This window comes from Calidris pugnax, unplaced genomic scaffold, assembly GCF_001431845.1.
Source record: "Calidris pugnax isolate Ruff unplaced genomic scaffold, ASM143184v1 scaffold30, whole genome shotgun sequence".
NCBI lineage: Eukaryota > Metazoa > Chordata > Aves > Charadriiformes > Scolopacidae > Calidris > Calidris pugnax.
This window is the reverse complement of record NW_015090776.1, coordinates 4,430,331-4,444,805: the sequence shown is the minus strand read 5'-3', so window position 1 is coordinate 4,444,805 and position 14,475 is coordinate 4,430,331. Positions and strand designations below refer to the sequence as shown.

The 14,475-nt window shown below is 44.3% G+C and overlaps 1 protein-coding gene across 2 annotated transcripts in view; it reads left to right on the top strand.

Moving 5' to 3' along the window:
- RANBP10 (RAN binding protein 10) overlaps window positions 1–14,475 on the top strand; it is an 80,374-nt gene that overhangs the window by 49,798 nt on the left and 16,101 nt on the right. For both annotated transcript variants that reach the window (XM_014947331.1, XM_014947322.1), the window contains exons 5-7: window positions 514–536; window positions 6,146–6,330; window positions 12,820–12,932. In XM_014947331.1, coding sequence (XP_014802817.1) covers window positions 514–536; window positions 6,146–6,330; window positions 12,820–12,932 — 321 coding nt within the window. The remainder of the gene's footprint in view (window positions 1–513; window positions 537–6,145; window positions 6,331–12,819; window positions 12,933–14,475) is intronic.

The following is a 14,475-nucleotide window of genomic DNA, read 5'->3' as shown; positions in this document are numbered from 1 at the left end:
GAGGGTGAAGCAGTTCTTTGCCTGGTGGTTCTCAGGTGCTCCTGGCTGCAGCTTCCTCCCGTTGCAGGGCTGGTCCCCAGCTGCAGTGCAAAGGGTTGAATGTTCATTCCTTCCTCTCCAGAGGGTAAGAAGAACTAGTTCTAGCCTAAACTGAAGCAGTGTTACAGTAAAACTCTGTTTTCTAAAGCCAAAGTGAGTCTTGAAAACAAACTCCTTCATAATAACACAGGGAGAAGCAAAGAAAAGAGGAGCTGCTTTTTAGAAAATCACATTTTTGGGAAAGATGTCTGAAACGTTAGGCTTTTCCCTGAACCTTTCTCCAGGTGCAAAACCTTGCAGAGGAGGGTACTGGGGGAGGGAAGTTACTTCTAAAAATTACAAGTGGGGAAATACATGGTCAGAACCAGGGTTTATTGAAATACATTAGCGCTTTGTAGCGTGTTAAGGATGTAGCCAAGCAAGGAAAAAAAAAATCCTTTGTCTTTTTAATTCTTAATATTTTTCCCCCCACAGGTATAGCCTTTACAGACCTCCCCGTAAGTACACCAATTTTTGTTATTTTAACTAAGGGTGCAAACAGAAGGGAGGGGTACACCAATTTTTGTTATTTTAACTAAGGGTACAAACAGAAGGGAGGGGAAAGAAGAGTGAAGGGGTGTAATTTTTTCTTTTCTCTTTGATGCCCTGTTAAAAAAAAAATTGGTAACACACATGTACTGAACGGTGTGAGTGCTCCTTGTTCTGAAAATTCATAATCCTGTGGCTGGGTTTGTGGGCTACTCACATGCCTCCTCTCATCCCTCGCTGCAAAGTCATGGAGAAATCTCCCATGTCTCATCATCAGAGCACCCCAAAATCCTTACAAAAAAAAAAGAGCTTTTACCCACGACTTCCACAATGGGTCATGAGCAAAAAAAAATGGTTGCTCTTTGTCAGACCCAAGTGTTCCTGGAGAGAAAGCAGGTGTTTAGGAAAAGGAGATAAAACCAGGTCAGGCATACACTAGTACAGCACTGCATCATTTCTCTCGTACATAGAACTTCTTGTCCTCCTGTCTTTGTTTTTAATAACCCCACATGAATTCCCTCTGAGGAATTTCTCAGTTTCCATAACTTGTTTAGGCCTCCAAAGGGATCGCTTTTCTTGGCTGACTTCACAGAGTGTGGAAGAAAACTTGCTTTTCTCTGTTTTACACCTCCTGCCAACAATTTTGGTTTGTTCCTCTTAATTTTTGTGTTGTGAGAAATACTGACTAGCACTCCCCATTCACCTTCCTCGTGGGAGTTATGGCTTTACACATCTCTCTCAAATGCCAGTGTCTAGGCTGGAGGACGTTCCAGTTACTTGATTTGCCTTTCCACATCAGCTGTCACTACAGCTTGTTTTTGTTAGTTCCTAGGCTCTTCGAACTTGGTAACGTCGCAGTGTGTTCTGCAACCAGAAACCCTCTTTATGTGGGTTGTTTCACAGTTATTTATTCACTTGGTCCAAGTACAGTTTATTAAACTAAAAGAATATTTTACCTGTCCATGAATATTAACCTTTTGGAGTAAGGTCTTGTGACAACGTTGCATCCATGGCAAGAAGACACTTCTGTGATACAACCCTTAGTTTTAGGTGCTCTTTGTTTTCCCTCTGAAAATAGATGACATTAGGAGTCACGGTTTTGTCTTCTAATAAAGGAGTATCTTCTAATTTTTTCACTCTTTTATATTCTCACTTGGTTAGGCTGCCTCTTTTTCTGAGCTGGGAGCAGTCTTCCTGTTGTGATAGATAGTTAATTACTATTTAGGCTCTCACCAATTAAAAATAGCTATCAAACACACCAAAATACACATCCCCTTGTTTTGTTGTTTGCAGCTGAAGTGTTGCCATAGGTTTGCTGAGTTGTTTTCTGTGGAGATCTGTTTCTGGCTTTTACAGCAGCAAATGATCCATAACACAGTTTTTCTGGGCCAGGAAGGACAACAATGGCCTCTTACTATGATAGTAGGCCTCCTACTATTGTGAATTATCCTCCATGAGATAGTTTCTTTTTAAAAAGTGGGCAAAGAGAGGGTTGACTGGGTCATTTCCCTCCCTAATGGTGGGTGTGAGCAAAGACAGGAGACTTCTGCCTCCCTGTGGATTTTGGCCATTCCTCTCCATGCGCTAAATGGCTCAGCTGTTGTGTTGGCAGCTTCACCCTAAGGATGCCTGCACCCAACTTCTATCATTCCTGTCTTCTTTTTCCAATATCCTTCCCTTGAATTACTGCCTTCTTCCCACACCTTTGCAGACACTGGTGTATTCTGTGCCCTTTTTTGGCTATTTTTGCTCCCCCAGTCCATGGCTTCTTGGTTGTTCTTCCAAACAGTTGAAGTTACTGCCCTTTCCGGAAGAAGGGGATGCCAAACCCAAGGTGGACTTTTGGTTTAAATGTAATGGCTGTTGTCAGACATGGTAGAAATCTTGAGGTAGTAGGGAATTTGAAGTTGATATAATTTGCAAGTGCTGTTTTTCATTTATTGTAGCGTTGTGCTTGAACACAATGTCCATTCCTTAGAAGGTAAAGAAGAGAAAACATCCATCGTATGAAAGATACAGAATGTAACCTGTGTTGTTTGTCTTCTAAAGCTGCAGTCTGAAAATCTATCTGCAAACGGGAACAGAAACGGCAGTCTGACCTGAGTGACCCCTGAGGTTCTCTGGTTTGAGCAGCTTGACTTGCCTTTTTTTGGTGCGTTTCACCCCTGATCACTGAAATCCTCCCAGGAGGGGCTGGAGATTGAAAGCCTTTTTCTTGCATTATGGCTTACGTGGTGTTGAGGCTGACTGGTGGCACATGTCAGCGAGAAGCTTGGCCAGTAAGCCCCATGTCTTCTACAACTTAAAGCTTAAATAACTTCCAGGGTTGGAATTTCAGTGAGATTACACCAGGAATTAATTTGACCCTTCAATCTGTTACCAGTGTAGAAACTGTTTCCTTGAAGTGCGTACTGCCAAATTCTCCTTTCAGAAGCAAATGATGAAGACAATATTTTGCAATATTTGCAATATTAGGAAGTTGAAAGAGATACAAAGAGATACTTTCAGTTGAAAACCACATTTTATTATGCTAATTCTCACACACAGAGAACCGTATTTGCTTCAGCTTCTTTCAGTTCCCTCTAAAGAGCATTTGCATTTGTACGAATATACATGAGGGAAAAAATTGCATTTTGGCTTAGCACAGGTTGAAGTTTATACAAAAATAGCTGCTTATATCCCACAGAGGGAGTTTTCCCCTTTTCCACCAATTTAAGTTAATGCTTAGGCCTAACTCTCTTACTTACAGAAGCCCCTCTCAGGTTTATCCCTCCTGGTGGTTTGCTGAAATAGGAAATGTAAAAAAGCAGAATGTGGAAGAGCCCAGGGATGGATTGCAGGGGGACAAAGGGATAAGGAGGTTAAAAAACAAGTCAAGATGAATGAGGGGGTTGTGAGCAACTGGCCACCAATATCAGAGGGAAGAGGTGGTCCAAAAGTCACTGGGAAAGTGTGCCTGAAGAACTTGGCAGGAGAAGCATCTGGCCGGTCAGTGGGCTCTGGGATGATGTCTGCTCGTGTCTGGCAGGGTGGTGGAGATACATGTAGTTCCCAACAGTTGCTTAAGAGAGAGGACACATCCCACATGTGAAAAATGGCATTTTAACTCGGAGATGGTTTGAGAGAAGTTGGGGGTACGCAGCTTCCCTTCAAATATGAATATACCCCAAAGTACCTGAAAAATACATTATATGTTATAACTTGGAGTTTTTTACTTCTAACTTCCAAGTATTTTGGGTGTCCCATACCTGGCTTTGGAAGTCCTTGGGTTCGTAGTACTAAAAAATTAAGTTAATAAAAAAAATCAGATCTGTGGAAAAGATCTGATCCATCATTAGAGATATTTCCTTGTGAGCTGGGTTTGAAAGAAAGGAGAGCCTGACTTCAAACACGGCATTTTCCTCTGGAAGCTCCTCCTTTCTCATGCCGTATTTGCACACCTTTCTATCTCAGAAACTTCCTTGGCGTGAGAATGGGAGAAGAAGAGGCACACTGAGTCAGCAATGATGCAGTCATCCTGATCTCTCATGTCAATTCCCATCCTGTATTTATAGATTAATTTTTTTTTCTTTGGTATTTGAGATTCGATAATTTCAAAGGTAGAGAAGGCTGGTCAGGACCTTATCCAGTTGAATTTTGGAAATCACCGAGAACAATGATGCTGCAGTCTCTCTAGGAACCTATTCCAGTCTTTAATCATACTCACAAGGAAGAATTTCTTTCTTATGTCCCATCAGAATTCCCCTGGCTGCAGCTTGTGCCCCTTGTCCTTTCACTGAACTACCTGGAGAAGAATTTGTCTCCATCTTTTTTATCACCTGCCTTTTGGGAGTGGGAGACCTGCAGTTAAATTTTTCCTTTTTCTCTTCTCTGAGCCTCTCCTGGTACACCAGGCACTCCAGCCCTCTGGCCATCTTAGCAGAACTCTACTGGACTCCCTTTGGGAATGTCTTTCTTGTCCCAGGGCTGTGGATGTGGAGATGGAAATCTCAGTCTGGTACTGCAGCCATAGCCATGCCAGTGACAGCAGAGAGGAGTAATCTCTTCCCATGACTCACTGGCTCCATTTTTGCCAACATGATTAGGATTCTGCTGAGTTCTGCCTCATAGCAATCTTAATTCTTTTACTAAAAAATAAAATCCACAATTAACTAGGTCTCAAGGGGAGATCAAGGACATTACCAATGTCTCAGATCTCTGCAATAGTGAAGAACTAGTTGAATAAATTTTCCATATAATTGTAGTAAAGCCCATGCCCCTTGCTATAGAGGAGAAGAGCACCATCCTGGCTTTCTTTAGGATGACCATCTAACCACCAGTAGTAGTTCTTGCTGGTTTGAGAGAGGTCTGCTCCTTCACTGATCTAATGTCTGACATGGGTTCAACCATGAGCAAGACATTGCACCAAGCACCTTCCAGACTTCAGCCTCACTAGGTGCATCATAGAATCATGGAATTGTCTGGGTCGGAAGGGACCTTTCAGATCAAGTCCAACCATCAACCTCACACTGACAAAACCCATCTGTCCGTGTGCCTTGCCCAGTGTCTGGATTCTGGCTGTGGCAGTCTCCAATGTGAAAGTGAAAAAACCCAACACCAAGCAGGTCATGAGAGAGATTTCCTCCTAAACCCCACAGGCCATCAGCAGGTGCCCTGAAGCAGAGGATTTACCGGAGTCTGTGTTGCAATCAGAAAAGTAATTTGTGCTGTAGAAAAGTGACATGACAGGGAACGGAGCATTCTTTTAAAAAATGTAATCCAGAGGGATGAAAACCAGGCACCCCCTTACCTTTTCTGATGCCTTTTCTCTTTTCCCCGCATTTCAGTGGGCTCGGGGATTCAGTTCATATCCATAAGCTTATTCTTAAAATAGCCTGAACTTCTAGATAGACTTTGACCACTATTGTCAATTACATCATCTTTGGAAACTGAATTTTAGAGGTATTTTCATGGTGGTAACCTTTTTTTTTTCCATCTATATTCTGGTGGCGGGTCAAAGCTTCCATTTGGATCCATATGCTTGTTTTTAAAATGAAATTTGTCTATCACCAATGGAATTTCTTGTGTGGATGGCTTGTTGTCTTGGGATCATCAAAGACCAAACCTCAGAGCTGCACTACCATCCGTTATCTTTTCATCAGAGATGTAAAATATTCAGAAAGCAGCTTCCAAGGAATAAGAGAGTTCAGTTGAAACAGCGGAGAGCACATGGATCTGTTGATTGAGATGATGCCCTTTTCACTGTGTTGTTGTTGTTGTTATTATTATTATTATTGTTATTATTTGCTGGCTCTTGAACTTTGGTAGAAATTGCAGAAAACTAAGCCAGAAAGTGAACACACCATAGAGAGCAGCCATGGCATTGATCCCAGGCTGCTGGGGACTGAACCCCTTGTTCTGGCTTGTACTTTTTAATAACTGCACGATATTAATGGGGTTCCTTGAGATGTACCTAAAGGGCTGTTGCCCCTTCCATTTTTCAATGTAAAGAGCAGCTCCTTTGCCTTACCGAACCACGTAACTGGAACCAGAGAGAGAAAGCTGGGTTTAATACGGGTTTCTTTTTCTTCCTTCCTAGTCAAATCTCTACCCGACAGTGGGTCTCCAGACGCCAGGAGAGATCGTGGATGCCAACTTTGGGCAGCAGCCCTTTGTGTTCGACATTGAGGACTACATGAGGGAGTGGCGAGCAAAGATTCAGAGCACCATTAAGCGGTTTCCCATAGGAGACAGACTAGGCGAGTGGCAAGCCATGCTGCAGAAGTAAGTCGCTGTTCTGTTCAGCTTCTTTCAGTCTGTTAGGATTGAAATACTGTTTTTTTAATGCTAATTTATGCTTTCTTATGGCAAAAATTGCCAGTCAGTGCATTTTGCTCAATTTGTTTTACCCTCTGTTTTGTTGTTTAATAGTCTTTCCTATGTAGATTGCTGCTGTTTCAAATGTAAAAGATATGGGAGAAGTTTTCAGCCAAAGACTGCATGAAAGCTTGTAGGAATGGAAGAACATACACTTTGAGGTGATGCACTGGGGGAAGGGGAGTGGAGAGGACACCATAAAAACTCTAACATAGGAGCAAAGCCAGTATGTAAGTCAGCTGAATTCAGAAATGAAAGAGCAAGAAATAGCCTAAACCAAAGGCTTCCAAACCTAAACCTAACTGAAAACCCAATTATGGCACTTTATAAAGTTATGATTATTGAATGCATTTCCCATTGCAAAAAGGATTGAGTGGAACTTGATGAGAACAGTTGACAAGAGTTATCAGAGGTCAGGAGTATCTTCTGCCTGAAGAAAGACAGAGCTGACTAAGGCTCCACAGCTCGGAAACAGGTAACCGAGGGAGGTGGACTGTAGTTGTCTGTCAGTCATTGACACCATGAAGAGCATCACTAGAAAGTGGTCATTCACGGTTTCTCAAAACACAAGAATTTGAGAAAGAGCACTTTCTGGCTTAAAAACAAAATATGTTTTTTTTTCCCCTGACTATATGAAACTGTGGGACCTGCTGCTGCTGCAAGAAGTTCTTGTGATTTAAGTGGATTTTAAAAGATAGACTTTCAACTATTCACAGTAATTCATGGACGCTAATTCTGTAGTTCTGTTTTAAAACCCCAAGTCTATGGCTGTTGCTTCTATCTCTGATTGATTGCAAATATCTCTGTGTTTCACCTTTTTATTATACTCTTTCCCTAACCACCTGATACTGGTCGCTGTCATCCAGGAGACTAGGATGCAATGATGGTCGCACCCATGTGATTGTTTTTGTTTTCTGCTGGTCTTGTATTTAGTTATTTGCAGATAATTCAGGGCAACCAGCAAAGCCTTTGACAAGCAACTGGCATAAGCTATCAAAAATGATAATAACATCCTTCTTCAAGAAAATAAGGAGCAGGAGGCCTGCCAGAGAGTTTGTAGGACCTATAGAGAATGCAGTATAAAATAAAGACTATATCCAGCTGAATTCTCTGCCTCAGCGTGCAGAAATCGGGTAGGTTGTCATTCTGGGACCCTTCTTTGTGAGGGACTTGTCAGAGGCTGTGCCTGGAATTGAAGTTTCTGTCACAGAAGCACTGGAAGAAATAGGTGAGGGGAAGTGGAGAAAGTCACTTGAATCAGATAATTACCCAGATTCCTAATGGGACTCAAGGAGTAAACAGATGAGCTTGTAGCTGTGGAACAAAGTTTCTCTCCAAAGAGAAGAGAAGGGGAGGATGGTGTGTATGGTGCCATGTTTCATGAAGGGTTTCAGAAGAGAGTCAGGCAGCAATGGGCTGAGAGAACCTTGATGTCTGGCTTGGACAAAGCTGTCCTACTGCTAAAGGGTAGATGCATTGGACAGATGGAGAAATAGGACATGAGCTTTGCAAAGAGGAGCCAGCAGACATGTGGGTATGGTTCTTGGGCTACTGTCTTTGTCTTGGAAGTCCAAAAGGCTTTTGAGAAGTTCCTTTGCTGCAGAGGCTGAGGGCACAAGCCCAGTGTGGATTATGAGTTGTTTAAAAGAGAGAGAGGGAATGAGTGGGAAAGGGTTTGTCACTTGAAGCGGAGGAGTCTGTAGAGAGATTTGGATGCATGCTGGTAGTGTCTGTGATGTTGAGGGTGTTCAGAAATTACTGGGAAGAAGGGACCTTCCAGGAAGAAGGAATGAGGTCTTTGGGTTATGATGAATCATTGCACAGAAATGTCAGCTCATTTATTTGCCAGCGTGCAGAAAAAAAATATGAAAAATTCTAGGACTTGTTGGGGGAAAAACAGAGGAGAAGAATGATTCTGTTTCTGCGTGAATATGTGGGGCACCCTTAATGTGAATACCATGTGATGTTCTTTCTCTCCAAGAGTATGTGGTAGAAGTGAGAAAAGCATGGGGAAAAAAACAGGGCAGGATGTGCAAAGGTATGGGGTGAGTGTACGTCAGGGAACAAACATACAGACCCACAGCGTTGAGGGAAACGATTGCGAGGGGCAAGGCAGAAGCGTGGTAAAAATATCATGAGTAGCCTTGAGAAGGTGAGGAAGGAACAGTTGTACTGAGAGAATGAAAGGGAAAGTTGCCCAGGGGAAAAGGACCCGGGGATGTTGGTTGACAGCAGCTGAATATGAGCCAGCAGTGTGCCCAGGTGGCCAAGGTGGCCAACAGCATCCTGGCCTGTGTCAGGAACAGCGTGGCCAGCAGGACTGGGGCAGTGACCATCCCCCTGTACCGGGCACTGGTGAGGCCCCACCTCGAGCACTGGGTCCAGTTTTGGGCCCCTCATGACAGGAAAGACATTGAGGTGCTGGAGCGTGTCCAGAGAAGGGCAGTGGAGCTGGTGAGGGGTCTGGAGCACAAGTCTTGTGAGGAGCGGCTGAGGGAGCTGGGTGTTCAGTGTTCAGCCTGGAGAAAAGGAGGCTGAGGGGAGACCTTCTCGCTCTCTCCAACTCCCTGAAAGGAGGGTGTAGCCAGGGGGGGTCGGTCTCTTCTCCCAAGGAACAGGTGATGGGACAAGAAGAAACAGCCTCAAGTTGCACCAGGGGAGGTTTAGGATGGATATTAGGAAAATTTTCTTCACCAAAAGGGTTGTCAAACACTGGAACAGGCTGCCCAGGGAAGCAGTGGAGTCGCTATCACAGGAGGGATTTAAAAGCCGGGCAGACGTGGTGCTGAGGGACATGGGTTAGTGGTAACTTGGCAGTGCTGGGTTAACAGATGGACTCGATGACCTTAAAGGTCTTTTCCAACCTAAATGATTCTATGATTTTACAATTGTAAGTGAAGTTAACCATGTGGCACATTTAGAAAAAATAAAGGAGGGTTTTTTTCACACTCTCTGCCGTATGATACCATGAAAACAGCATGGAATCAAAAGGTGACTGGAGACATTACTAGAAAGAAGAATCTTAGGAGCTACGTTGTAGAGAGATGCCACCTCTAGGACAGGAAGTACCTGACCAGTCATTGGAACCTGGAAGGGTTACGGGGAAAAGTATCATTTCACATGTGCCTTGTTCCTAGGGGTTTGCTTCTGCAATTTGGGAGCTACAAGTACTGGGCTAACTGGATCATCATAGAATCATGGACTGGTTTCTGTTGGAAGGGATCTTAAAGACCATCCAATGACACCTCCCACCAGACCAGGTTGCTCCAAGCCCCCTCCAACCTGCCCTTGAACCCCTCCAGGGATGGGGCAGCCACAGCTTCTCTGGGCAACCTGGGCCAGGCTCTCCCCACCCTCACACCAAACAAGTTCTTCCCCACATCTCAGCTCCATCTTTCCTCTTTCAGTTTGAAGCCATTACCCCTCATCCTATATCAGATCCTATCATCAGATGTTTGGTCTGATCCAGCATGGATGAGATGTAACAACTGGCACTGACATTAACATTAATTTTCATTCTGATTTGCTGTCTCTGTGGGGTCATTTCACTGTCCACAATACATCTTGTCCAGCTGTGGGCTGGCTGATCCGCTTTTGGAAAGCAGGATCCATTTTTGGAAAGCTTGCTTGGCAGCCAAAGAGAATTAAGAGGTTCATTGATATTTCAATGGAAATACTTAGCTCCTAGTGCGCAAAAAGCAACTTGTTTAGAAAAAAAGGTGACATAAAAGCACCTGCATTGGCTGAGAGCACTGGTCTGGCAAGCTCAGTTTTATCGATAATTTAATAGCACAGGTTCCTGCAGCACTAGAGTGTTTTTACCTTTCTCTGGTAAAACTGACCATTTTTTGCCACCCCATTATTTAACTGATTATTTAGCCATGTTGAACCTTTTATCGTGTGGTAATACAATTTCTTTGAGAGGCTTTGCTGAAAGACTCTGTGAAATACCTTTGGACAACCAAGTGGCCTGCAAAAGGCTTTCTTCCTTTTCTGCCTGCTTCCAGGCAACCTCCAGAAATGTCACCAGACTAGAGAGCCAGGACTTCCCTTTACAAAAGCTGTTGATTTGTCTGCAGTAGGACCACTTTGTTCCCGTGTTTGTTCCTCATGTTCTCCAGAATTGTTTCTTTGGATGTCTGTGGTAAAAGTATCAGGGTCAGCACTCTGGAGTTCCTTATATCTCTTTTGGACTTTTTTTAAAGAATTAATATCATGTTTCCCATCTTCCTCCTCTCCATAGGCAGGTTTAAGTCTGGGCTGGGACCTCATATTAGTAGTCCAGCTGTTTCAGGTTGGAGCTCCAAGCTCTTGGGCCAATGTTTTCTTGTCCCATGGCTTTGGTGGGATTCCTGGTATCTTATTTAATCTGTCACCATGCAGCTAAGAATGTCCTTCCCTTCAAAGACTCATCCCTGATGGATCCTGAGAGGCCCAGCCCTCGGGAGGCTGTCCCTGGGAAGGTTTGCTGTTGGGAATCCCTCCCTGGAGAGCAGAGCAAGAATGATCCTGGCAGGATTCTTCATCTCTGCTGCACTCCTGGATATGCTGTTGCTGGAGAGGCTGATCTGACCAGGTTTTCAAGTGCTTGAAACCTTGAGAGGGACTCACATCTTCGTTGTGTGTTGTTACAGTCTCGTAAGATCTCTAAGCTTTTTAGCTCTTGCTGTGAGGAATCTGAGTAGGAGTCATCTGAGATGAGATCAGCTGGTGTGGTTAATTATGGGAGGAGGAACGGTGTAGGTCCTTATTTCTGATAAAGCAGGAGGACTCAGCGTCGTTCTTGCGAGGATCTAAGTGGTCCCATGCAGAAGGAGAACTTTACGTAGAGAAGTGTGCAGTCACATTCTGTTTTGAAGAAGAAAAGCCACAGACGTTACATGGCTCTCTACCACCCCTATGACCGTTCCAGGTGAGAGAAGCACCCCTAGATGCAGCACAGAGATTTGAGCTGTGATCTGAGCGCTTCTGCTCACAAGATGTTTCAGCCATGGCTTCGAAGCGGTTGAAACCTATTCCTTTGGAGAACCTGGGATTTGTGTTGTCTGCATGAACGTGTCGCATAGGTCACAGCAGAGTGTGACACGTTCCCCCAGGACTTCAGGAGAGGTCCCCCTGGGACGCGGACAAGCTGCTGAGTGTTTGAGAATGTGCAGCACTGAGACACAGAACTGATAAGTCATTAATGAAAATTAGCCTGGCGGCGTGACCAGTGTGTAACACTGCTGTGTGCCCACGTAGGGACGTGTCCTGTGGTGCCACGGGCGTAGGGAGGAGCTCAGTTTTTGTGCAGCTTTGTAGAGCATTTAAATCTTTGCAGCCTCTGGCTACTGAATTACACTGAGGCAAGAATTGGCTTTTCCCCTCTGTTCCTGCCAGCCCCGATCTGTGTGTGTCAGCCGGGCTGAGCCAGGGCGACCCGGCTGCCACGCGTGGCACAGAGGGACCACTTCATCACCGTGTCTTCTACCAACAGTGGTCAGAAACACTTGTTTTTAAAAGAAGTTTTAAAAGTGACGCACCTGCTTACAGTGCTATGCCTGAAAATTACTGCTAACTCCTAAAATACTTCTTTCTTGTTCGGAAAGTAGCTGAGGGGAATGCATGTTTTGAACTGTGACTTGGTCGGATCAGTACCAGCTTTGTCCTGAGGAGCCTGTGTTGAGATTCATCACTAGAAGCTTTGAAATCCTGTGCTGGCTTTTTAGATTTTGTTAAAATCCAGTCAGCATTAACATTTACCCACCGTATCCTGAGAAGGCACAAATGGCTTAGAAATGGTCTGCTCAGAAAGACATTTTTATTGGGTTTGTTTTCTGATAGTGATACTGCGTCCCCTTCCCCACAACCTGAAAATACAACCTAAAATTTGTGTTAATGCTTGTAAAATCAATGCTGACAGTCTACTCTTTGTAAATCAGCAGATAAAAGATACATGTAGAATTCATAAGGAGATTCAACTGCCAAAGACATAATTGCTGGCAAAATAAACGATGGAAGAAATTCATGACCAGAATCTTCTTTTTGAGATCTGCTTGAAAGCCATGAGCCTCTCTGAGCTTCAGATTTTACATCTCTGTACTGAGCTCTTACAAGTGACCCTTGGGCAGCAGTAATTAAATAAATACTGTGTATGCATTGGGACTCTTCTTCTTCTTCTTTCTTTTTTTTTTCCTTAAGGTGAATTTAGAGTCTCCCTTCTGTTTGCTGAGGACCAGATACCTATCTAGTAAATTTATACTGTCTGGACCCAGAAATAGGACCTTGGTTCTGGGCTAAGCAAGCTGACTTTGGTCACTGAAATTGCAATTTCTGTTGTGTTGATGTTCTTTCTCCGGTGTGATTACCCTGTTTTACCAATGCCTCTTCAACTCTTTGTTTTTTCTTGTTTTCTAGTATGGTTTCATCCTATTTGGTTCATCACGGGTACTGTTCAACAGCAACTGCCTTTGCCAGAGTCACAGACACCACAATCCAGGAAGAACAGACCTCAATAAAGAACAGACAAAGTAAGTCCCCTGGGTGGTTGTTCTCAATGGGTGTATCATGCTGGCCGTGTGTCTCCTTCGGGACCCTGCAGAGGAATGACGTACTATGGAAGTAGAAAAGCTATTCCCCAACAGCAGAAAGCTGTCCACAGCACACCCCTGACTTAGTGTTGCTGCCTGTGGCTCAGTGGAGCTCGGGGGCTGCTTCTTGGTGCACTTTTCCTATCACCACTATCCCCTTTGCCTGAAGAAGTGCCCCTGTTCCTTCCATTGTCTCTGCGCTCTGGGAAATGACCTGCATGGGCTGAAGAGAGTGAGTTTTCTGATGAACTTGGTTAATTTTCCTCAGTCTTGTTGAAAATGAATAGGTGAGTCTTGGAAGAGATGAGGTGACTCTCAGCTTGGACACCAGCAGTTTCACACATCAGGCTACACACAATACCTAGGGCAGAAGGTGCTTTCTTGGAGGTAGCACCAAATTGGTGGAGAATAGAATTATTACCTTGGACTTTACCTGAACAGAGGTCACTGTGTACCAGCATCCCTTTGGATTTGGGTTCTTCTATGTAGTCTGTTGCATCAGAGGCAGTTCCATTTGCATGGTCCTAGGGACCCAGACATATCAATCTATTTTGACTACAGCTCCCAGAACTTAATGAGTCTTCCAATACCTTTGCGCATTTTGTCTTTAGGTAAATTTTTTGCATACTAAGGGATTTGCAGATTCACAGCCAGCGTGTTTAGCTCACACTAGGTGAAGAATTTGTATTCTGTGTCTCTTTTGGTTGCTGCTGCTTCCAACTGTCCATCTCTCAGTCAGTAAGACTGTGCATGCTTTTGGTTTCTGCAGAATACAGCTTGCAGCTTTCTCCTGCTGTCCTGTTTTTTTAGCTTTTCTATTCACGGGCTCAGACTGCAGAGCCACAGAACATTGGTGCATTTTCCATATTCTCCTGGCTGTTGAATACAGGCTACGTCCCTCTCCGTACCTTTCCCTTCCCTTCGTGAACCATTTATCTTGTGACTGTTACGCATGGGGAGCATCATGCCCCGTTGTAGCACACTCTCCATACATCACACACGCTTAGCCAGCATTCGGGTTCATTTGGGGACTCTGCTTAATCCCCAAAATAACTTCTAGCTGCTGCCTGATGGGCTTTGTGCTTTCCAGGTCATGCATTAGGCAGCTGGTGTTCTTGCTGGTGTGGGTTTAGCTGGAGGCACGCGAGAGAGCGAGTCCCGTTTGCCTGGGGACGGGTGACAAGGCAGATGGGAGGGAAGGAACGCAGAGCTCTGAAGTTGGGGCTTAAAGAAAAGGTGTGAGGAAAACACATATGGGAAAACAAAAAGAGACAGAAATAGAAAAGGCAGCGACATCTGTGAGAGTTGCCAAACAAGGCAAAGGGGAGACCTGTCAGAAGCAGCGAGACATGAAAAAGGCTGGGCAAGTAAGTTGAAAAAAACAGTGTGAAATGAAGGAGATTGTGCAACACACATGGGTGTGAGCACCCCCTCTTTGGGTTGAGCTTTTATCTAGGGTTAACAAGAAGTGGGAGCCAAGACA